This window comes from Simochromis diagramma, unplaced genomic scaffold, assembly GCF_900408965.1.
Source record: "Simochromis diagramma unplaced genomic scaffold, fSimDia1.1 OVJJ01000317.1, whole genome shotgun sequence".
NCBI lineage: Eukaryota > Metazoa > Chordata > Actinopteri > Cichliformes > Cichlidae > Simochromis > Simochromis diagramma.
Window position 1 is genome coordinate 1,172,050 of NW_024386994.1, and position 26,504 is coordinate 1,198,553.

The window sequence follows — 26,504 nt, forward strand, 5'->3', positions numbered from 1 at the left end:
CTGTCGGAGCTTTCTGTTCAGCGTTAACCTGTCCTGTTTCTGTGCTATAAAAAAAGCAATCAAATAGAGACATAGCCAATCACAAGCCCTGGATTTTCTACTGTTGCTCTGTAAAACACACAGACTCTTTTGCCAATTGTAACTCTAATTTCCATACTTTTTCTTAGGCTTCCATTCTGAACTACATTCTCCTTCAGTGACCAATAAAAGACAGATTCCCACTTCAGGAGTGTATGTGTCCAGTAAAAGACAGAGACTCATATGTACTGTCACCCAAGCTTCCTCTGGGATCCCTCCAGACTCCTCTGAGCAGAAATGGGAACACTGGAGCAGCTTTCATGATGGCAGTTTGCACCACTTTCTGGGTAATGTAAGGAGCGAGGAGAAAGAAACAATCATTTAGAAGTAAATGGCAAGCACCTATTATATCTGCAGGGCTTCTGGGAAACTTGTACAAGGAATTGAAAAGATCTGAAAATCAATGCTCACTGACCATATGGTGCAGTGGAAATGAGCGGTTTTATTTAAAATTGGATGCATTAGGAGAGAGAGAGGCCTAAACTGCGGACTAGTGTGGCATTGCAAACTTAATATTTGACCCATTTTTTTCAGTTCTCAGTTCTTTTTTGGTGCTGTGTGTGATATATTTATAATTTTCTAGGACACCTTGACATGAGTGTTTCCATCTTTGTCTTTTTTTTCTGCTGTGTGTTTGGAATCCCACAGGAGAGAACTGTCACCAGAAATCCAGGATGGTAAGCAACCATGCAGAGGGAGGGGGAGGGATGCCTTGCTAGTTGTTTAAACCAAAGTGTAAGTGAATAGTGTATGTATGAGTGAGCATGTTTGTGTATTGAGTTTAGAGATTTGCACTGATGAAAGGTCAAGATGAGTGCACTCACCTGTCTGTCAAATATACACCACTAGGATTAGACTACCCTCGCTTCACAGATGCTTGCAGTACTGTCGGTTACCACCAAGGGGAGCTCTGAAGCTGTGATCGCTCGTTAGGCATATAGTATACCCATTTCTCCCCACCCCTCCCCTTTCTCTTCTCTCTCTTGGCAGCAAGTCCCTATCACCTCACCTAATTCTGTCTGCTTCATTTTATCCTGCACAAAGCTGACAAATTCATAGGTTTTGTGGAGAAAGACAGCAAATATACACATGCAGAGGGAGAGGGAGAGTCAGAGAGACGGCCGGGCTTGTAAGAGCTCACAGGCTTTACTTATTTTGGAGCTTGTTGATGCAGACGTAGATATGCATGACGTTGCAAGAGACGTTAGAACAGTAGACGCATAATGGATGAGACTTTGAACACCACTGGTTCAGTACGATGACCTTAGCTAGTATTTGGTAGCTTGGTGGCTATATTTTAATATATCATGTTAGCTTCAATAGGCAGCAGAAGACAATGGTTTCAATTGTGTAAGTGACTGTTCACATTTTCAGTTGCATTTAAGGAACAGATAATATAATTTAAAGAACTTAATTTATGTAAAGGTCACCAAATGTGCATATGCTGATGAACCAGTCTCTACAATTCTTATTTATTAGTAATCACACACGTGGTGTTATGTGCAGGGAATTTTAAATAGTATTAGGTGAGTAGGATCAAATGAGTATAACATTCACCTTAATCCTCATATACTCAGACAACTGTTTTATATTTGTATACAATTATTACATCCATAAACGTATTTACAGGATGACGTCTTTTTCAGGGAAGGCCTTGTGCATTTCAGGCAAGAAATGCTAAACCGCATACTGCATCTATTACAACAACATGGCTTCACTGTAGTAGAGTGCTGAACTGGCCTTCAGGACCTTTTATCAATTGAAAACATTTGAGGCATCACAACTACAATAAAGATCACCCATGGCCCTTTTCCAAAAATGTTTTGAGGGGAGTGCCTTCAACTTCAAAATGACCCAGTGCCTTTTTCTAATAGTTTTTTTTTTCTAGTTTCGTTTAGTTCAGTTTTCTTTTTTGAATAAAATATGGGTTTATGAGATTTGCAAATCATTGTATTCTGTTTTACGTACATTTTACACAGTGTCCCAACTGTTTTGGAATTGGGATTGTAGTCCAACTTATTAAACTGTAAGTAAAATTTAAAATTTTTTTTTTATTAACTTCATTATTTGAGCTTAAATTGGCCAACTGTTGATAGACTATGGTAAAAACTTTGGTCATTTCTGACTAAATTTCAAAATTGAATGCACTGAATAGGACTGTAAGAACATCTGATGCCACACGCCACTGTATTCTACACGGAAACATGTCCGCAGTCATTGATCTGCTGGGTCAGAGGTGGTCAGTGTCACTGATATCTCTGTTTAAGTGTCTCTTCATGGGAAGTGTCCAGTGTAAACGTAGAGCTCTTCAACATTAGGAGTGCCTGTTAAGTCAATTACAAAGATCCACTGGGGATTCAGTCTGGACTGTCAGTCAATAGAGACTGCCTCGAGAACATGATGTGGGTGGTTAGCTTTTATACATTAAAGATGTGTAGAACTTTACATAACAGAAGAAAACTTAATATTTATTACTCAGTATTTAAAAAAAATCTGAAAAGTTTTGTGTCAAGATTTCTCCACCAAGTTATAAAAATAAAACAATGTACGTTCTCGTAGTGGAGGAGTGAAGGAGTTCAAGTATCTCGGGGTCTTGTTCGCGAGTGATGAGAGAAGGGAGCCGGAGATCGACAGACGGATTGGGGCTGCAGCTGCAGTAATGCGGACGCTGCACCGGTCCGTCGTGGTGAAGAGGGAGCTGAGTGTAAAAGCGAAGCTCTCAATTTACCGGTCGATCTACGTCCCTACCCTCACCTATGGCCACGAGCTGTGGGTAGTGACCGAAAGAACGACATCGCGGATACAAGCGGCAGAAATGAGCTTCCTCCGAAGGGTGGCTGGCCTCTCCCTTAGAGATAGGGTGAGAAGTTCGGCCATCCGGGAGGGGCTCAGAGTAGAGCCGCTGCTCCTCCACATCGAAAGGAGCCAGCTGAGGTGGTTTGGGCATCTGACAAGGATGCCCCCTGGGCGCCTCCTGGGTGAGGTGTTCCAGGCATGTCCCACCGGGAGGTGGCCCCGGGGCAGACCCAGGACACGCTGGAGAGATTATATCTCTCGGCTGGCCTGGGAACGCCTTGGTGTTCCCCCGGATAAGCTGGAGGAGGTGGCTGGGGAGAGGGAGGTCTGGGCCTCTTTGCTTAGGCTGCTGCCCCCGCGACCCGGCCTCGGATAAAGCGGATGAAGATGGATGGATGGACGTTCTCATAGAATATCTAGTTCACTAGACATGCTTACTAGTTTCAAGACCCAGATATATTAAATATATGTTATGAGGCTATCTTGACTGACTATAACTCAATGTTTTTTTTCCAATCGAGAAAAGATTCTCATAGTCAGCCGACTTGCCAGTGCGCAGCTTGAGCCCGTTGCGCTGCAGTGCTGCTCTGGATGGGCGTCATGAACAGGAGTAGACAGTGTATACAGTTGTAATCAGAGGTTGCCATACACCTATAAAGCTAATTAGCCTGTATTTATACTTTTGATCCTGTGTGGATTAGAAAAAAAGAAAAATGTATGCATTCCACACGGGAAAAAGACCAGCTCAAAGAAATCATTAACAGCCAAAACTGATCATGACATTCATGCCCATAATGAGGCATGAATGTCTAGGCATACCATACAAACCTCCAGACAGACAATAATGCTGTCAGTGTAGCAAGTGCGTATGTGCATGGCATATGTCATATTTACCTAATGATCATTATGGTGCAGTAGGTGGTAGGTGGATTGGCTCATGCTGTAAATTTTTAAACTTGTGTTGGCTTTCCAAACTCATTACATTAGTCTCGCTCTGCTGATTACACATTTGTCCGTACATGTGTGCATTTCTGAGCCAGGGTGTCTAAATGGAGCCTGTGTGTTTCTGAGTGTGTGATCCTTTGCCTTTATCCTAAGGCAAGTACAGCATATGCTAATAAAAGATCAGCTTTACAAATGTCAGACTAACTTACCGCACTGAAATGTCCAAGAACATTACTGCAATACGACTCAAATTGCAGTGTGGTTAGCATAAAAAAATTCCCTATAATTTAACAGCACTTATTCCACATTAAGAATCACTTTGCTGTCATGCTTTTTGTACAACAAGAAGTTCTCCACTGTCTAGAAGTGGCTTAATACTACTGACTGCTTTTCACAGATATTTTTGCAGACAAACATAAAGAAGCTGATGCACCATCTTTGTGTTAATGTATTCAGGCTAGGCTTTTTTGCATCCAGACTGCTTACAATGCCCATTATTAGTTCTGACAAGCCATTTATTCCAATTACAATTCCTCCCAAAAATGTGAAGAAGTAAGCACGGCAGGTGTAAGTGAAATTGATTGTATCTTGCTGCTGGTATCTGCACCTGCCAATTGATGACTTGCTGCATCCAGAGGGTCCAGTATTCAGAGAGTTCACTGTCGATGCATGTCCTTTGTGTTTTCTAGCATACACAGACCCACGGTATGTCACAGAGATTACACACAAACCTGTGTTCTTTTGTTTTCCATTAGCTACCATTAAAGGTTTGCAAAGATGTGTTAGGTAATTTGTTCAGAAAGGTCTTAAGAGCATTGTCACCTTTGATAAATTGTGGTGCATTCCGTTTGTGTACCTGAGTAAATTATGTGCATACATACTAAGCAGAGCACTTCTCCTCCTGGTTCATTAATAAGAACATTGCATAAATCTTTGGATTTCTTTGATTTCATGTACTGTATGTTAACTATAATGTTATCTGTCACATGTTTTTCGTATCTTTTGCCTTTGCATGACAGGGGCATGAAGATGACATGTATCATTGGTCACGTGGTTCATCTTTAAAACAAAAAGCATCAAAATAGTAATAGAAAATAGAAAAGGTCCTCCTGTTCAACTTGACCCTGCAAAAAAGAAACTTCTGTTATGACAGAAAGGAAGAAAAACAAGCAAGAGAGGAGAAAGGTAAGACAACGACTCAACGTATTCTCCATATGCTGAGAGAAAAAGACAATGATTCAAAGATAGCGTGTGTGGCAAACAGATGCACAATCCTGACTGCTGCGGCCTCGGATGATGCAGACAGTGTTTACCTGGCGCAGGTTGCGGGTGACGCGCACATCATGCCAGGCGTTGTCATTGAACTTGCCGTTGACAGGCTCCACCAGAGCCTCAAAGGCCCCCGAGCCCAGGTTGATGACTAGCCAAACCGCGCCGCTCTTCAAGGAAAGATTTACATAGTCGGCCGACTTGCCAGTGTGCAGCATGAGCCCGTTGCGCTGCAGCGTTCGGAAGGAAAGCGTGATCTCGTCGGTGCTGCTCTGGATGGGTGTCATGGACAGGTCGTAGCAGAAGAACTCGTTGCCCTTGAAGGTGGCTACTGACTCTTCCTTGCCTGGAAAAAATAAAGTGGGGGTAAGGGGGAAAGAGAGGTAGGTCTGTAAGTAAAAGGACTTTTCTGTTCAGGAGTTAAAGCTTTGAAATTAGCAGCATGTGTGTATTCAAAAATCAGTCATTCTATTATTAGTTTACTTTTTATGTGGGGAAAAAACAGACATCAGAGGGTTAATTTAAAAGATGGCGCTTTTCTAGCAATATGAAGCTAGAAATGACAAATTGACAAATGAATATCCTAAATATCTATTAACATGATCTAAAATATAACACTAAACACAACATTTTTGCTCTTTTAATTTATATTAACAGCGCAAGAATCACAGAATATCTAAAAAGCTTCTGTCATGTGAGATGTGTCCAGTACAAAGGCAACATCAGCATGGTTATTTTGTTAGCTTCATTTTTTATTGTATTTCTTTTGGTGTAGGACTTTTATACATCGAAAATGTATAATGTACCAATGTAAAGATTGGTACATCAAATCTGCTCATTCCACACAAGTTGAAGCAGAGACTTGGTGAGGCTGCGGCTTGCTGCTGGTCATCTTGACACGGTGATGTAATTTGGATGCACTGGTGTGTTCATTTACTCCAGAAGGTTAAAAGCATTGTGAGGTTATATAGCCCATTTGGAGATGCAACTGATTTGATAAGGTTACTAATTTTAGTAGAACATTGATAGTTGTTGTCACTCTTATACCCCCAACAAACGTTTTAAACATGGAAGCTTTGCAGATCAAAAACAATATTTGCTCATAAATTGAATCCCACAAACAAGTAACGTCAGTGCAGACCGATGCATCTGCACTACAACACAGCGGCACGACAGCATCTTGTGTAAAATAGGATTCCTTTCATCAGAGCAAAGCAAACATCTGGGTTAGAATTAGATACAAAGATGTGTTTGAATTACAGCAAAACAGAGAAACATGAAAGCAGAGACTAGACAAAGTGAAATTGAAGAACACTTTTTTAAAGAGAGAAGGAAGGGGAGGAAAAAAGGTGTTGACAACTTTGCTAACGCCTGCCAGTCTGTCTGTAGCACATGGCCTCCTTCCACTACATTGAGCTTTATTCACACACTACCAGTCAAAACAGACAGTTTGTACAATGGACATATGTCAAACAGCAGCCTAACAGCAGCCAGGGAGGACACTGTGTGCATCTGTCAAGAAATGAACAAACACTTGCAGCTGTCACAACAGAAAAAACGCAGCAAGAACACAGAGAACAGTGACACCTCCGTCACTTGAGTCATGACGTGGACGCTGGATTCACTGAGCAGGAGAAATAGTAACATCTGGCTCGCCGTACTGCTTCTTCTGACTTGCAATCTACTTATTTACTCCTTTTACATTTTATATCTAATATTTTAATTGAACCATTTTCTGTCGCCCCAAATCTCATTACTCTTATAAAGAGCAATAACCTCATTTCCTGGCTGGATCAACTCTGTGTCATTTTAATTTGGGAATAATAGCAATTCAGCTGCTTAGCAAAAGAAAGAAAAGAGTATAAACAGACAACATCACCGACAACAGCATGAGCTCAAGTTTAAAAGAACTCTTGCTCGCTCTGCACTTACACAAATCAACTAGTTTCCTGACATGAGCTGTGATCTGAAGTGACACTCTGCTTCCTATGTTCATTTGCCCTTCTACACTTCTGTTTCCCCGAGGACGCCGGTCTGAAGAATCAGCCTTGAGTAATGAGGTTTAGGGAGGGGGAGAGGGCAAAGTCAAACTGCCAAGAGGACCCTGTATGGGTGGATCATCAAATCTAGTTTATCCTGAAGTTCCATTACACACGGAAAAAGAAAAAAAGAATCACTTCAAGACCTTGGTGCATTTCCCTGAGGAGAAGGGATGGGCTGGCCAGAAGGGGCGGCCAACCCATTGGCGGACAGATTGAAAGGCCAGATCACATGAGCAGGTGAGAGAGGAAAAACGTGTGGTGGAAGGGTGGGCCGGGGAATAATAGCATGTCGATTTGATGCTCAAGTGCCCTATATCACCAAAGATTTTTCAGTGTCAGGCAGCACACGTAAGGAAAAAAGCACATTACATCATGTGGATGAGGAACAAGTGATGGATGGATGACACGAGCAAAGGAAAGGAGATCTTTAAAGAGTGCCGTGTTAAGTGACATACTAACAGCTATACTTCGGGAACATTAAGGAAGATGATAGCGCTCACTTTGAGACAAAACACAGCCACATAATATGGGTGGATGCACTCACATAAAAGAAAACATTTCAGGAGTGACAAAAAAAAAGAGGAAGTGAGGGACAAATAGCATCCAGACAGAGACAGCTACTTAAAAGAGCATTTTGGCTGAAATCGAAATTTAGAGCAATCTCAACTGAAGTGTGAATTGTCATAAAAAAAGGCATCAAGAGCGGAGAGAAGGAGATGGAGGGGACAAATGACACACAAAAGCAAATCCCCCCAAGAGCAGCATCCTAGCGGTGCCTGTGTTGCTGATGTAGGAGGAACAAAAGCGTAGCAAATGGACCACAGCAACCATTTTCAATTATGTACTAAGTTGGACCACCTCCCATACTATGGGCTGTTAACGGTAAGCAACAAACAGCTTGTCCGTGCTTCCATGAGCTCAGTGAGACTGAGCTCCATGCAATGCAGAGACAAACAACAAAAAAACTTTCTTTTGTTTATGTCTGTTTAATGAACAGAAGGCTGAGGGGAGGAGATAAGGCTGGAGAGTGACAGGAGAGGACAAATGGGTGGGTGGATTTTCACTGTAACACCAGACAGTTTGGTCATGATGCCTACAATGCCCTTCAGCAAATTATGTAAAGGTTAACACAGTCATATGATTTTTGGATAAGAATTTGGAGCCAGAAGTAGAAGCAAAAAAAGAAACAAAACAGCATCATTAGCAAGTCAGTAACACACTGCAGTGCTATCAGGGATCCACTGATCCTTCTCATGTTAGCCAGCTTAAGTCATTTCCAGTATCCTTTGTATACTCTGGGTGATCTTCCTACACACTGCGGAGCACTGGAAAAGCTCTCCTGCCGGTTCCCAGGAGTGACACGATCGCTTCAATCTAGGCGCAAAACCTAATATAAAGAATGACTTTTCTCTGAGACCACTCCAGCTCCTGTGAATATGAGCTTGTTCCTATGCATCTGTTTTTCATTTTACATCTACATCTCTATCTCGTCCTCCAGTTCCCATGGTAGCGCTCTTGCGCACATACACACTTGAAGTGTACGCGTTTCACTCTGATCAAATCTTTTGCAGTAAAGCCCAAGAGTAGACTCTAGCCAGAGGAAAGAGGAGACGCAGAAGCATGCAGAAGAGACTAAAGTGCTGTCAAGGTCTCAATTAACCTCACAGAAGCCCTTACTACATTACAGAAATGACTTATTTGAAATTTATCCACCCATAATAACATCTTTTTTTTTTTTGTCAATTAAATGTTGAGTTCCTCTGATATTTGATTTTATAACATGTGTTAAATACACCTTTGGTGCTAGTTTTTTTACTGGCCAAAGTGATACCCTCATTCCAACTATGCAGAGCAATCCATCCAACAGTTGCTTCATGAATACGCAGATTTATTGAGGCAAGCTGGTGCGTATCATCTGTCTTTATGAACAAATGCAACTTCAGTGGCCTTTCCTGGTGTTCAGGTTGTTATATCCACCGGCTATCCAATGGAAAGAAGCACCACTGGAAGCTTGGTGGTTTCAAACATTAAATAATGCTAGTATATAAGATGTGCAAAGCAAATTCAAACTCAGACTTGATAAGAAATATGATGTTCAGAAGTGCTGAACCCTTCCAGTTTTTAAAAGTATCATACCACCTCTTTTTCCCCAAGCTCTCCTGAAAATAGTATTAAAAAAAGTATTAAAACACATTAAAAAATTACTTTTATACCACATAACTTTACACCTCGCAGAAAAATGGACATGCTAACCTCAACTCCCACTTACTAGCTCTGTCACAATCAAACCACCATCAACGCAGCAGCAGTTAAGCACTTTGCAGCAGACACTGTGTCAAGCAGTTTGTTTACTGCGCTATGTGGCCTTCTGTGTTCTTTGAGGATGTGCGCTTTATTTATGTGAACTGAAGGGTGAAGAGGGAAACAGGAAGACGATGGAATCCCAGCCAGAGAGGGATCAATGGCATTGTCTTAGCCTATCGCACGCTTCGACCTACACGCCCACATTCAGTACCACACATGCAGTCTTAACAGTACAGCTACTGTGTCACTTAAGTGCTACTTTATAAGCATCAGGGTAAGATTAAATGAATATGCCCGCCTGTCATACCAAAGTGTTTCAAAAATTTGTCCATGCTGGAAAAATAGGGTATCCTAAATTGTGATAAAATGTCATACGCAAATACAATCTGCGTTTGTCAGTGCTGGACCCAAAAGCGCCGTTTTAAGCTAACCATTGCTGGCTTTTACAGTAATAAAAGCACAGAGCAGCATGTGTTTTTAAATTGGATTCAGCTCAGACAGAGAGAGAGCAGGTTTAATAAGATGAGCTGCATGACTAGCTCCATCCAAACTTGTGCAGAGCATTAGTCAACGCATAATGAACCTTAACATACTGCTTTTTTGGCCGATTGGATTACATATCGGAAGTGATTACGTAGTTTTAGGGGAATTAGCAAAGAGAGAACGGAATAAGACGAGACAAAAAAAAAAATAAACGCCCGCGCATGTGTGCATGCAAAACCATTCAAAATCTCGATGACCACACGCTGGCAAATCTGCTCGTCACATCACATTACCTCACTGCTCTTGCACAGACGCACACGCCATGTGCATATGAAGTCACCCTCTATTAGTTTTCGATGAGTGCAATCCACCCTGCAGAGAGAGTATCCGACAGCTTTGGAGAAACGATTCGGCAGCAAGATGAGAGAGAGCAGTGGGAAATGTAAGGGGCATATGAAAGCTTTGATGCTGCTTCATGAATCCAATAGGCCTGCTGGGTCCACAGACAGCGGCTAGTCTCCTAAGCTAGCTGTAAGGAAGACAAGGCCTGTGAAGTGCTGAAGAAAACATTTGTTTGGCTATTAAACATTTGGCCAGTTTTAAAGAACCTGCTTATGCTGAAATGCTCATGAAATCCGCACCTCATAAGCAAACACACATATGAGCACACCAATTCCCAAGGCAGCGATAAAGAAGCAGTGCCTACGCATCATCACTCTTATACTCATAACATGTATTCCACAAATTAAAATTGGAATTTTAGAGAGCTAAAAAATAGAGTACACTGACAGGAGAAGGAGGGTTATGCTGATTTTGAAAAGAGGGGTGAGTTCCAGGGTCAGAAGGTCAGGTGCAGGGAAACGGTTACAAGAGGATTGATTGCTCAAATCTCTGTGATCCCTTCACGCTTTAGGTTTCCTTCGTCTTCCTCACGCTTTCATTTGAACAGCTGTCCTTAAATAAAACTATCAGCATTCTAAGCTCAGACCAAAGCTAATGAATTACTCTGACTGTTTAAAAGCACGTTTCTAAAACCAGCCATGTACTGGCACTTCGTTGTGCCTCGTGGGATAACGAAAATAGCAGCATGTCAACAGAAATGTGTGCATTTTTGGTTAGATATGGGTATGTATTTGCAGATTCTCTTGTTTTTGCACACTTGATAATGAAATGCACAACACTTTCTTCCTTAAATTGTAGCATTTAAGGAAGAGCCCTGTGCTAGAAGCCTACCTCTTGTGTGGTCGTGATACAGCCTGTGGTTAGTAAGCCAAATTGGCAATTTGTGAATGCAGTTATGGATCTCTCCAGTCTCTTGCTGAGGCTGAAATACTGAGACATTGTTCCCTCCACCAATCCTTTTCACTCTACTTTCTCTGCACAGATAGTGATTACTGTATGTATCGATCCATGAACTGATTGCAATCCTGTAATGAAGGGACTATAATTTGGTGTCTTTGCAGCCTGTTGGCTGCAGGCCAAGGCTCTTTGTTTGGTCCTTCCTTTCCCGCAAGATGCTCATTGAGCCATAGTGAATGTGCTATTATGTCATTCACAGTGTTCCTTTTGCTCAGATGGATGCTGCTAAAAAACCCACGAGTGTCACTATTGAATTGTGCACACTGAGGTAATAAAAGAGAACAAAAAGGCATTTAAGTTATTCTTAGCTTTTGTGTTTACCTCTTGAGCTCTACAAACACAAAATATTTATCCAGCTGTCAGTGATAGTGCCACAAAATTGGTGGAGATAACACAGGTGGATAAAGAGCTACAGGACTTGGAGATAGCATGTATTTATCTAGTCTTTAAATCATTGGCCGTAGTAAGAATTCCTCCAGAGAAGTTATAGACAATATATCTGAAAATAAGACTGGCCAGCTGAAAGAAAGTGTAATCCCCGAATGCAGTCATTCAGATGGCGTATTTTTGTTATGTTTTGTACTTTCAAATGTACTTTCATGATCATGATGTTACTCTTTTTGTCTTGTTCTTTTGTTTTGTTTTTTCTACAAGACATTCATTCATTTATTCAGCCCATGATTTAGCACCTAGTCAGCACACACTGGCATAAAAACACTGCACTGGATTTTTTTTAAATGTTAATAAAGCTTCAGGTCAGATTTGGAGCAGGCAAGGTTCGTTGTAATTTAATTTCTTCATGTCATTACTTTGGTGGTATTTGAAGGGCACTAAAGGGCTGTTGTAAGAATACAATAAAGAATTATTTGCATACTAACTCTCACCTTCACTTCGAGACTGCTTCTGTGCATTGGGTCAGAATTGTCTGTTAAGTACTGTCACTGTCACTGCTGCAAGTTTTTATTGAACCTTTCCATGAGACAGTTCTGCCTGCCCTCTATTCGTCTTGATGCTAATTGAAGATAAAGTAATGGGGGTAAAATGGTTGACTTTGATTGTCTGTCACCTTGGAAACAACCTATTTTGTAACATCAGACATAGTGGCAGCAAGCTCAAGACGCCCCTACACTTCTTCTGATTTGCACTTTTTCCGTCTTTCTGCATATTCATTTTCCCACTGTGGGTATGTGGCAGGTGACCATTATCACAGTGGAAAGCTGCTTAGTCTCTGGGCTCAAAGTAGACAGAAAGAAAATGTCAAGTAAACTGACACTAACAACAGGCCTGTGTGGTCCTGAATGGCAGGGCCCTTAGCCAACAGGGAGATGGCTAAGGGGCCTGCAAGACCGGCTAAGTGCATAATAAGCCCTATTAGCTGGAGCCACAAAATACACTCAACTTGAGCTGTCTCAGCCTCCTCATTGTCATGTTGCACTAACCGCACATCTTGTGAAATATATGCTGAAAATAGTACAAAATAAACAGGGAATGATTTGGGTGACTTGGTGTCGGTGCATTCAAAACAATTGAAATGTAACGAAATGTTTTCGGTTTTGTTGTGTTTTGCACCTCAGTGCCACCGTACATATGACTTATTTCCAAGTTAAATTAGCTGTACACTTTTCCCAGTGGAGAAAGATGACTCACCATTCTCTACTGACCACATTCTTTTGCCACAGCAAACACGTAACCAGCCATGTGAACGTCCAACGCATACTTTTTCTTATTATTTGAAATGTATTATTTTTTTATACGTTTCTTCCTCCAGTGGCTCCAGTGAACACTGGCTAAGCTCAGGTACTTGACTGCATATTAAAAGACAGGTCAACAAGTACCACATAACTCAAGTCGCTCTCTGTTTTATTAACATATAAACTGACTGCCTAAAGATAAACATACATCAACTTTAATGAACTGCACTGTGGCATATTATATCACAAATTACTGTCGATAAAGGAGAGAATAAATGAAAAACAACGTGGTGTTCACTTGGAATGGTGCCTGGTGTTGTTTTATGTGGGTTCTTTTAATTGTATGAGAATCCTTGGCAAATTGCCTGAAAAATTATTCATTGTTAATTGCTTTACTTAATATGTTAATGCCATCAACAGCAGCAGAGTGAAAGAGTTCAGGATACGTGTGCCCAACGTTATATTAAAGTGAAAGTGTGCTGCAGCGCTGTGCCAGTATTTCTTTGTAAAATTACTATAGACATTTATTTCAGTACGCATCTTTATATCGTGGTATTTATTTATTTTTCGTAAAGTGACAGTACTTTTGCTGCAGTACAATTTTGGCTTATTTTGTCTACTTATAAGGGTCTGCTTTGAACCTTTGTTCACGCTGGAAAATAATAAATGAAGAGGACGAAGTTGCAAAGGGTAAGAATGACAGCTTAGGGGAGAAAAGACACACAAAGAAACAGCCTTACTTCAGGGTCAAATTACACTAAATGCCAGTGTTGAGAGAGGCAATAAGTAATGTCAGCATGTTGAAGCATAATGCATCCAGTCAGCTGAGAAACAGTTTTAATGAGCGAAACTTGTTGCTAAAGGCGCTTGACCTCATGATCCCTGTATCAAAAAATGGTGTAACTGCCCAGAGGAGCGGGAAGACGTGGCTTTTTGCAGACAAACACAGACTCTGCTGTGAAACAAGGAAAAGTAGGGACTGGCAATGCGTACCTGACAAACAATTCTAACAAAGTTGGAATTCATCTAACAAACCTGTCCTGCCCATTATTGTTTCTGTCATGCTATGATGGAAGAAAGACAATTAAATCTATAATGAGAAGAAAGCACACTAGAAGACCTTGAGTCTTTGAAAAAAAAGATGGCAACTTGTAGCTTAATTTCAGCTTTCAGAAAAGAGAAAATGAGAAATGAAATTAGAACCAAACAAACTTGCATTATAAAAAAAAAATCACTGGTCACTGTAAAGGTTGAGGATAGTAGCACATTTATTGCATTTAAATAATTTGCAATGGTTGATCTTAAATCAAACAATCAAGATGCAAGTGAAGTGCAGACTTTAAGCTTGATGGAACTACACACTGTTAAGCATTAGTAAGACATGCATGCACGATGCAAACATAACTCACTTAATGTGTACAGAATACTGAAATGTAAGTCCAGTCGTGACATTTCCGCAATTGTAAATATTCCACAGCCAACTGTTAGTGATAGCCAAGGCAAAAACAGCAAGTGCTGACCAAAATACTTAACATTAAGGACATAATACAAATAAAACATAAATACCATATTAAAAAATATTATAATACAGTGGAAATGACTGGGAACAACAGCAACTCCACAAAGTGGAGTCAAACTCAACACACTTCAAAACTTCATGTGACCGTCAGATTAGCTCAAGAACATGGAATGGGTTTCCACGGCCACTCATCACCAAGCACAATGGAAAGTGTGGGATAAAGTGGTGTAAGTCACGTCATGACTGGACAGCACACCAAGAGATTTTGGACAATTTCATGCTCCCAACTTAGTGGGAACGGTTTGGGGATGGCTCCTTCCTGTTTCAACATGACTGTCCACCAGGGCACAAAGCAAGGTCTATAAAGACATGGATGAGTGAGTATCTCACCTAACAAATGCACTTCTCCATGAATGATCAACAAATTTGCACACGAACGTGCACAAGAACGTTTTTTTTTTTTTTGTATGTAATTTGTATAGTATTTTTTTTCTCTCTTATTTTCTTTTCTAAATGTACTTGTATATTGTTCACATGTTGAAATAAATTACCAATCAATCAATCAAATTCATAAAAACACACCTAAACCTTGTGAAAAGCCTTCCCAGAAGAGCTGAAGCTGTTATAGCTGCAGAATTTAGCCCAACATCATATAGGTAGCTAGCTAAAGTTATAAAGTTTTTCATTTTCATCAGAAACAAACGGGTGTAAACACTACAAAAAAGTGTGCATCAGCTTCCAGCTGGAAAATCTGTGATACCGTGAACTATTAACAGCTCTTAAATAGCTTGTTTGTACTTGATGTAATGCTTTATAAAGAAATAGTTTTGTCATTAAGCATGTTATATATAAGCTTATATGCTAAGGAGGAGTAATGTGTATAATTGATAAATTAAGTCTAAATTGATATCTTACTAATGCCTAATAGTGTTTGGTTATGGAGGGCTGAGAAAGCCCTAGGCAGCAGCAGACTCATGTGCCTCAGGAGACCTGCATAGTAGCCAGTGGGTAAGTGACAGAGAGCTGAAGCCAACAGGCATCTGTCATGCGTCACAGAAAGCGGAGTGGATGAGAAACCGTTAGCAATTCAGAGGTAATTTCAGCTGCAGGCAGTTGTTAGTAATCGTTCCAGAGGTTCACCTGGAGAAACCTTGTCAGCGCGTCTTCCTCTAGATCTTGTTGACTTAAGGCTCTCCTTTAGTCATTTTGGGTCGAGCACTAAAAACGGAGTTAGGTATTTTAGGGAGTAGCAAGCGCACACACACACACACGCACACACACACACACACACACACATATGCATATAAAAACAAGAAGCTGGAGAGACAGAACGGAGGACCATCCAGGATAGTCAGGTTTCTCTGATACTCTGACACAACTGAGACAAGGTTTCTCATTTATATGCCAGTTAAGAAATCAGTAAACCAGAGAAGGTCAACCTTAACCTCATTAATTAAGAGACTACAAACACAGTCACTGTTAATTTGGTTTAGGCTCTGAGTGTGTTTATTTGTATGTGAATACAACCTCTGCAAGCACAGAACCCGTCCAGCTTAGCCTGCAGCAAGGCTCCAGATTGTTAGACCAGAGTAATCACTCTGAAATGTTACCAGCCCAGTGGGATTTCTCCCAATCCTCATGATTATCACTCTGCCCTTGGTTGCTCCCCCGCTTCATTTCAGGTAGATGACCTCATCCTGCCACACTGGCTGAATGCATCTCTATATAAAAATAAACATGATCAAATTCAGACACTATAAGCTAGTCAATTCTTTTTCCTTTGATTTTTTTTCTCTTTTTCCACTTGTCATCTTTACTGAACAGTAGAAAAACCTTATTTAGTTTGACCACCAATGCCAGTGCACAGCCCATCAGCCTAAACTTAAACAAAGAAATGAGTAGAGTGACTATTCACCCAAGGTTTTTGCAATAGAGCTCGAATCTGTATGAAATATGGCATAGCAGAAGAATAAATAATTGCTCAGTTTCCATGAGTAAAGCAGTCTTTTAACCCTCTATCACTGTATACACATAAGTATACACACAGAGTATGTATACGCTCATGTTCAGGTTTGTTTATCTCTGCCACTGAGTTAATAGATCCAAATTGAATATTTTACCAGAAGTCATGTTTTCATTTGTAGTGCTGCTGAGGATTAATATGTGGCACTAAAGTAGTCTCAGTGATGTATACACCAAAGGCACCTCAATGCAGTCATACCCTCCCAAATGTAAACCTACGCTCAAGCCCATAAACGTGCATCAGCGCTTATGCACATATAGGCATACAAAACATGCACAGCTCTTCTTAATCAACAAATGAGTTGTGTTGTTAGTTGACGCTACAGTGGATATTGACAGTGAACTAGCAGTATGGGTGATAGGCTGTTTGTCTAATAACCAAGGCTGCATTTCAATTTCACAACTCACTGAACAGCCTGTTTAGCCACACAAGACTGATATGACACCAGACTAAGCAATAGGCTCTATTTGTGTGTGGCTGTACTGCTGCTGAGGATGATAATGGCAAAAAAAAAAAGCCACACATTGACCTCACGGTCTACACTGATGACTTCAGCTGTTTGAGCCAACCTTGAAACAGGTTGGACACTGAGACACTTCAAGATGAACACACACTTTGCAAACACAGAAACGAGAAAGAAAAAAAATCTACCCCCTGCTCAGTCCCAAGAGGCCCCATTATATTAGTGGAGCTTGAAAGTGACTTTCCCTTTATGCTTCTCCCTTCAGGCCTAGCTTGTGTCACACACACAGAGAGCACTCTATGTCTGGTCTAATTAAAGACTCTAATTCACTGCCTCCCTCTGTCCATGCTTCTGCATTGCTTCCTGTCTGTCTTTTCTGTCTTGGTGTGTTTGTTTTTAATATGTCACAGTGTTTTTTTTTTTAATCATAAGAGCAGTCAGTGCTTGCCTTCACTTGCCCCCCCCAAAAGGTAATGTGTGACAAGATGTGACATCACAGATCATATTAATTCAGAAATCAGCTCTTGATGGGTTCCCCATGTTCAGTCCCCAAGTTGCTCCAGTTTGTATGGACAAACTACAGTTGCATCATGTTTTGATACAATATTTCATCTTTAATGTTGCAGCTAATGCCCATCTAATGCTACTTTCTACTCTATGTCACAACACTCTCTGTCTCTGCATACAGTAACTGCACCGCCATGTCTGGATGCCTCTCCCCCTCCTTTGTTGCCCCCAGTGGTCATCATTTGCCTCAGATGTAAGGACACGCACTTTCTCTGAAGGCAGACAGTTAATTAGACATCAGGACATATCTGTCCCACTCATCCCCTGTCCCTCCCTCACTATCTATACGCTCAGAAGAGTATTGCTGCTTCAGTGAAACCACACAAACACTTCCTTGGCACAGTGATGTGGGCAGTCACTGAGCGTGAGTATGTGGGTGTTTTATGATGTGTGTTCTGTGCTGTGTGTGTGTGTGTGTGTATTTCGCAGCCCCGTGGATATTTAGAGAGATCGCTGGGTTTCTTTTGTAGCGTATAATCCACAAACAGAAGCCCTCCGTTTGCCCAAGTTTGCCTTGCGCTGACAGCTATGCTGCACTTTCTGTGTTCCTCTTTAATATGACGGCAGCCTCATCACAGTCTTGTCAGATGTATGAGACATGACTACGCTGTGACTCCTGTGTCAGTGTCACAACCTTTAATGCAGGAGACATCTGAAGTGCTCTCTGAGACTCTGTTAGGTAACAAGAACTAAAAAGGTATGTTTGACACCACGGGGCTTACTGTGACCTCTGCAGCTATTGTTCACAAGTCAGAGACAGTGAAAGTCCAGTACTGTGAAATATGCTAAATTTAATATAAGACAAATACATTATCTGGATACATTTACTACAGTTACATTTCATAACAGTGTAGATTGTTTAAGTTATTACCTATCAGACTTTACAGAATTTAGACAAACAAATTCAATTCTTTAAGCTGTCTGTTTCCACAGTTAGGAACATATTGAGAAAATGGAAGACCACAGGCTCCGTTCAAGTTAAGGCTCGAAGTGGCAGACCAAGAAAAATCTTGGATAGACAGAAGCGACGAATGGTGAGAACAGTCAGAGTCAACCCACAGACCAGCACCAAAGACCTACAACATCATCTTGCAGCAGATGGAGTCACTGTGCATCGTTCAACCATTCGGGGCACTTTACACAGGGAGATGCTGTATGCGAGAATGATGCAGAGGAAGCCTTTTCTCCGCCCACAGCACAAACAGAGACGCGTGAGGTTTGCTAAAGCACATTTTGACAAGCCAGCTTCATTCTGGAATAAGGTGCTGTGGACTGATGAAACTAAAATTGAGTTATTTGGGCATAACAAGGGGTGTTATGCATGGAGGAAAAAGAACACAGCATTCCAAGAAAAACAGCTGCTACCTACAGTAAAATATGGTGGTGATTCCATCATGCTGTGGGGCTGTGTGGCCAGTGCAGGGACTGGGAATCTTGTCAAAGTTGAGAGACACATGGAATCCACTCAGTATCGGCAGATTCTGGAGACCAATGTCCAGGAATCGGTGAGAAAGCTGAAGCTGCGCCGGGGCTGGATCTTTCAACAAGACAACGACCCGAAACACTGCTCAAACTCCACTAAGGCATTCATGCAGAGGAACAAGTACAACGTTCAGGAACGGCCATCTCAGTCCCCAGACCTGAATATTATTGAAAATCTGTGGTGTGAGTTAAAGAGAGCTGTCCATGCTCGGAAGCCTGAATGAACTAGAGATGTTTTGTAAAGAGGAATAGTCCAAAATACCTTCAACCACAATCCAGACTTCTCAAATATCACTGTGCGTGTCTCCTATATGATATATTTAACTGACATTTTTCATTGTAACAACCAACGATTTATACAGGAAAATAATGACTATTAACAAGGTTGCCCAAACTTTTGCATCCCATTGTACAGTTCAGAAATATGTGTGGTTAAATTGTGTAAACTTGACTCTGTTACCACAGAGATGAGGTTTTGAGTTGTGCAGTTGTTTCTAAGTTGATGAGACAAGTTACAAGTTACACAGTATTTTCACAGAATGACAAAGGCAAGGGTATGGCTTTGCACAAAAAATGAATAAATAAATAATAGGCCCACTACATATTTGGGTTGTCATGAAAAGATACTCAAATAATAATATCTACTTAACTCAATATCGAATTAAGATAATTGTCAATAGTGTTGTTTTTGCTTCCTCTAGCTGTCAAGCAATTTTGCACAGCACTGCTGCAGACAGTCAGACACAAAGCTCCTTTCCTCCGAAAGAGCTGATGCAGTTACAGTTTCTAACACTGAGCAACACTTTAGGAGGAATTTCAGAGGTCTGTAAAGCTCCCATTTCAACAAGCCTGAAGTATTAAACAGTTACCATAAATGTAACCTGGCTGACACACGTTTGCCACTATGTGGAGGTGGTGGTGTGGACCCGAAAGCAAACACAACTAAAAAAAAAATGCAAAGAGTCCCCAAAACACAGTAAAACTCAAAATATGATAGTCCTAGGGTGTTGGGGGTCAGGGTGACGAATTAGCCACATGTTATCATCAGTAGTGGATTGTAGTTAGTCAGTCGTTAGTGGATCATGGATGGGATATTGAGGCATGGCAGACTGGAGTACCGACACATGGAGAACAGCAGGGGAGCCAGAGGATGTAAAGAGCAACAGACTCGTGGTGGACGAGAGAGAGGTTGCAGGTCTGGTAAGCAGGTGGCAGATGATAGAAGATGATAAACTTTTCTACTATTACAAAACTTTCTAAGTTCAGTTTCAGTATAAAAGCAGTGACCAGTTTTTTTACACTGAGTGCTTTGTTTTTTATATCTTCTTTATTCATAATGCTCTTCTTCTACAATAATTAAATTATTATGTGATGTATTGTGTATTTATTTGTACTGTATTTGATTACTAGGTTCTAAAATATGGCTTAATTTTTACAATCAGTAATAAAAATGTCTAAATAATTTGAAAAACAAATGAAACCTCCAAAAGTAATTTAAATATTTACTTTGTTGAATCTAACTTGGAAATTAACAAGGCACCTTTGTAGAGATAGGACTTCACTGTTACTTGAAGGGGTCAAAATCGTCCCTGTAGTATTGAAAACGATATCGAATATCAAGTATTTTTCTCTATCAAGTTTGAAATCCTAGTATTGTGACGAGCCTACTATATATACATTTTTGTGACAAGGAATAATCAAACCACAATAGAGCTGTTTCTCCAATCTGTTTCTTACTCATGGATGAATGAGAAACTGTCTCCACTGTCTTGGACTGACAGTGGTATTCCTTGTTCTGCTCTGCAGCCTCAGTGACCCATATCATAGCATCAACAGCTCACCACTTACTTCGGGTTCTGCTTCGAGTGGCCCTTCAGCTTGCAGAAAGAAGTCCAGAGCAAAAAAATATGACTGGTAGAAGAGTTGAAGTTTGTCTGAGTGTGACATCAGAAACGAAAGTCACTGGAATGATACTCAAAACTGCCACAACAGCAACTGCCCCGACATGCTGCTTAGCAGGAAAATCGGGAACAAGTTTTGTCTGAGAAGTGTATGCATGGGGTCAAACATGGCCAATTTCCCTCAACTTCAGTTCTCCTTGTTTAGGTGTGGTACCTTAGAAAAAACACACAACGCACATTCCGAATGAAATGAAAACAGCTTGTTTGAGGCTTCGCTTTTCTCAGGGATCTCTCCAAACCCTGATGCCAGCTGTACTCAAGGCAGCAATAAAAGTCTATCGCGGTTGATGAGCCTCCTGCCTCCTAATTATTTAACCATCTTTGATTATAATGTATGCAGTATAAATGAATAGCAATGTGCCGTGTCAAGAATCCCAAGTTTACACTGTTCTTGAGTTTAAACAAATGCAACAGAGAAATCAAGGAAAGAATGTTATGTTATATAATCTCAGACAGGTAGAAAATAACAACAGGAAAATAGATGGGTTGTGATGAGATACACACAGGGAGAACTTCATGGTTAAGTGAGAAAGATCTTAACCTTCCATCTCCCTTTCCTAACTGCCATAAAAAGTTCCCGTTACAACCAAACTCTCAGCATCAATATTACAGAAGTGATGTCTTTATCGCTGTTTTCTTACTCCCTTCGTCTCTTCTCCAGCACCATACCTGCGTCTCCAGTCATTCATATTTCATTAGTATTTTAGTGTTGAGAAGCCCTCCCTCACTGGCTCCCTCCAGCTGTCTCTTCTCTAGCTCGCTTGCACACAGCGGAAAATGATCCAAAGGAGCTGTGACACCAATAATTAAAGAGTTATTGAAATTAGCATTGACTGGCCACCTTGTTGCTACTGAGTGCCAGCAAAGATTCTCTTTCGGCTTTGATCGCCTAAGCTTTCACTTCATTCTATTAAACTCTGCTCTATCATTGAAGCACACCCATTTCATGGAGCACCTTTGCAATTAAAGGTTAGAAGTAAGGAATTGTTAATGGCTTTTTTGCAGAGACTTAATCACTGTCTAAATACAAATACTGCCACAAGTTTTTTTTTTTACATAGTGTGTCTGTACTGAAAGAATGATATAGAGTTGTGATCAGAAGTTTGCATCTGCTCATCATAAAAGTTACTGTAGTTTTTGGTTTTTGATGATTTCCTTGAACTATTCTTTTTGTGGATGCAGTGACTGCACAGCAAACATCTTTATTCTTCAAAAAGACAAAAACTTTATTTTGGAGGAAGAGAAAAGTATGGAGAAAGAAAGAAACAGCTTATGATCTGATGGATACCACATTGTGTGTCAAACATGGAGGAGGCAATGTTATGGCACGGGCATGAATGGCTGCCAGTGGAACTGAGCCTTTAGTGTTTATTGACGATGTGACTGCTGATAGAAGTAGGAGGTTGAATTCTGGAGCATGCAGAGCTTTACTCTCCGCTCCGATTCAGCCAAATGCTGCAAAACTAGCCGTCCGGTGTTTAAGAAGCACATACTGTGACAGGAACACAATAGTTTCTCAGTTCAGAGAATTCAATGGCAAAGTCACCCACCTGATCTAAGCTCAACAGAGCATGCTTTTAAGTTACTGAAGACAAAAAACAAAGGGAAAGGGAAACAAGCAGCAACTGTAGGTGGCTGCAGTAAGAGCCTGCAAAACATCTCAAGGCAGGAAACAACCTTTGGGGAGGTCAGTGGGTTCTAGACTTCAGGCTGTCACTGATTACAAAGGATTTTTATCCAAATATTAACAGCCATTCTTAATTTTAAAGATGATCCAAATACTGTAGAATCTCTAAAAATGGTGGACTACGTTAAAACTCCTCATAATTTCTAAAGAGTTAATGCAGTTAAACCCTGCTTTGAAAGTCTTCACTTCAATCACACCCCGATTACTTGATCAATAACTTAACATTTATGAGTGTAAATGCTAATGCTAACTATATGCATCATCCGGCATGACATCTCCTGCTTCCCACCACCACCTTCACCCACTCCCCCTCTCTGGCACATTAAATTTCCCTCCATTTGCTTCCCATGCCAGTATCTTTCAGTCCCTCTTTCCTCCATCTGTGTGTATTCACATTTGAAACCTCTGATTATGTGTTCTTTCCCTCGTTGTGGATGCAGTTCCTCATGTTTTAAATCCCTCAAAGACAGTTCTTTTTACATCTCCTACATCTCTGAAACCTTCACTCCCTCTGTTCCATCTTTTCTCCCCTCTGTCAGAGCCCATTCTCTCCTTCTTCCACCAGCTGCGTGGAACAGAGGCCTGCTGTGCCAAGTGCCATTCGATTAGCCTCTTTCTGGCAGCAGCAGTAATTGCATGGACATTTCCTCTCTTCCTTCTTCACCTCATGTTATCTCTCTCTTTATTATAACTGTGCTGGAGATGCATCACCATCATCATCATCAAAATGATCATACTTCTTGGTATACATCTCTTCCTGCATTCCCTCCCTCATGTTTCCCCCTTCTCTTCTTGTATATCTTGCACATCCCCTCATGACAGCTTGTTTCTTCCCACATCTCCCTTCCTCTAAGCCAGAAAACAAAGTTTATTCATTCTATTTCTCTGACAATTTTGTATTTGTTTCTCTTCGTCTCCTCCTCCATCTTCCTATTTCTTTGCTCCTTATTCTTTCCTACGTGATCGTAATGTCACATCTGAGTTTAAAAGGGCTAACTTCATTCATTCTCCAGATAAGATAACAAGAGGCAAATGAGTAAATGAATTCAGCACCTGATCACTTAGCCCTGTATATACAACAAAATGAATTGTGAGCTTGGGTAATTGCAAAGGAAGTCACAGTACAAAAAAGAGACACGGTAGAAAATAAAAGTTGGTGGGGGGGGGTTAAAATCGGTTGGTTAGAGGGAGGAGAGAACAGCTATTTCAGGAGGGAAGTGTAAACAAACTAATATTTATGGGTACAAACACTAGCTAGTTTTTTCTTTAATGAAAACTCTACAGTGTCGCCATTTGTTTGTTTCGTTGGTAGTGACGAACTACCCTAGTAACAAAAGAGTGTTATAAACTGCACAATGGTTGATTGTGTTGTCTAATCTAAAACACTTAGATACTGTCATAGAGAGACATGCTCGGAAACGTAAATTACCTTACCAAATCTGATAAAAATCTGTTTTTCTCGTGTTCAGTTTGTGAGGCTCTGTCATGTTTTGTCCTGCAGCTACTCTGTTGTCCCTGCAGGGAAGCATAAGTTTCAGAAGACTGGCGTAGGGAAAAAAAAGTCCTCTGTAGAAAGAAACCTGTTTCATCAGCCAGATCAAAAACAACAGCCCATGAGCTCTGACTTCAGAAAAAAAAGCTGGTTTGATACAACGCCAGCTGTTTGTGTAGAGGCTCCAGCAATGCCTCGACAATGACTGTAAGGTAGTGGGAGGAACCATATTTATTTTTTTAAAGGAGAAACAAAATTCAGATGTGCAACTGTTAAAATTAAAAGCATGAGGGGAACCTTTGAACGGAAATTTCATGCCAGAGATCACAGAAACATTCACTGCACTTAAGCTAGCAACTGTGGAAAAGATTACAGAAAGATGTCCATACATGAGTGCGGAGTTAAAAAAAATGCTTTTGGCATTTCAGGGAAAAGGATCTCATTTGAGAGACCTGAAAGTTCCTGCAAGGCAGAGAGAAACTAAATCCATCAGCACCCAGTGGGTTCATTTGTTCCTACATTTTTTTTTACCATCCATCCATCCATCTTCTTCCGCTTTATCCGGGGCCTCCTCCCGGTGGGACATGCCCAGAACACCTCACCCAGGAGGCGCCCATGAGGCATCCTTATCAGATGCCCGAATCACCTCAGCTGGCTCCTTTCGATGTGGAGCAGCAGCGGCTCTACTCTGAGCCCCTCCGGGATGGCTGAACTTCTCACCCTATCTCTAAGGGAGAGGCCAGCCACCCTTCGGAGGAAGCTCATTTCTGCCGCTTGTATCCGCGATCTCGTTCTTTCTGTCACCCACAGCTCGTGGCCATAGGTGAGGGTTGGGACGTAGATTGACTGGTAAATTGAGAGCTTCGCTTTTACACTCAGCTCTCTCTTCACCACGATGGACCGGTGCAGCGTCCGCATCACCAATCTGTCTGTCGATCTCCGGCTCCCTTCTCCCATCACTCGCGAACAAGACCCTTCAAGATACTTGAACTCCTCCACTTGGGGCAGGAACTCATCCCCGACCCGGAGTGGGCACTCCACCCTTTTCCGGCTGTGAACCATGGCCTCAGATTTGGAGGTGCTGATCCTCATTCCCGCTGCTTCACACTCGGCTGCGAACTGTTCCAGTGCGAGCTGGAGGCCCTCACCCGATGAAGCCAACAGAACCACATCATCCGCGAAAAGCAGAGATGCGATCCTGAGACCACCAAAGTGAAAGCCCTCCGCCACTTGGCTGCGCCTAGAAATCCTGTCCATAAAAATTATGAACAGAATCAGTGACAAAGGGCAGCCCTGGCAGAGCCCATCACCCACCGGGAACGAGTCCAACTTATTGCCAGCAATGCGAACCAAGCTCTTGCAAAGATTGTATAGGGATCGAATGGCCCGTAGGAATGGGCCAGACACCCCATACTCCCGCAACACCTCCCACAGGACACCCCGAGGGACACGGTCGAATGCCTTCTCCAAGTCCCCAAAACACATGTAGACTGGTTGGGCAAACTCCCATGCGCTCAAGTATCCTTGAGAGGATAAAGAGCTGGTCCAGTGTTCCGCGACCAGGACGAAAACCGCATTGTTCCTCCTGTATCCGAGGTTTTTCTTTTACTAGGGGAGTAATTGCTGTCGCTAATGTGTTCTTTTGCTTTCACTGCAGGTCAAAGGCAGTCATTAACCCTTAATTTAATCTGCAACATGTTGCGATGATGTTTCATTAAGGAAAACATCTGACATAACATACAAGAGCAACAAGTTAGATATTTTGACAGAACATTTTTCTAAAGATTTATAAGTTAAGTCCAGTGATGCCTGGAGTTTGTGGAAAAAGCTAGAAATCATTTGGAGTACACAGCATTTCTTAGGAAACTAGTGTGTGTGTGTGTGTGTGTGAGAGTGTGAGAGTGTGTGTGTGTGTTTTAAAAATACTTTTTTGTGTGTTTTTTCTTTTTTTCAAAGTCATTTTCAGTTCAGTTTTATTTATATAGCACAACATCACAACAACGGTTGCCTCAAGGTGCTTTATATTGTAAGGTAATGACACTATAATAGCACAGACAACATCAATCAGTTCTTTGAGCAAGCACTTGGTGACAGAGTGAAGGAAAAACTCCCTTTTAACAGGAAGAAACCTTTGGCAGAAGCAGGGCGGGGCAGACATCTGCCATGACAGGATGTGGGTGAGCGGGGAAAAAGACAGGACAACAGACGCACTGCTGCAGAGGGACAGAAATGAATAACTAATGAAAGCTGAAGGTTCTGTCTCCCATTCTACTTTTAAATATCCTAGGAACCACAAGTAACACAGCAGTCTGAGAAGGATTTTAAACTTGTTTCTGTGTTTAT

At 41.3% G+C, this 26,504-nt stretch overlaps 1 protein-coding gene across 13 annotated transcripts in view; it reads right to left on the reverse strand.

The window, feature by feature from the left end:
* nrxn2b (neurexin 2b) overlaps nt 1-26,504 on the reverse strand; it is a 682,163-nt gene that overhangs the window by 378,488 nt on the left and 277,171 nt on the right. For all 13 annotated transcript variants that reach the window (XM_040040736.1, XM_040040734.1, XM_040040735.1 and 10 more), the window contains one exon: nt 5,133-5,434. In XM_040040736.1, coding sequence (XP_039896670.1) covers nt 5,133-5,434 — 302 coding nt within the window. The remainder of the gene's footprint in view (nt 1-5,132; nt 5,435-26,504) is intronic.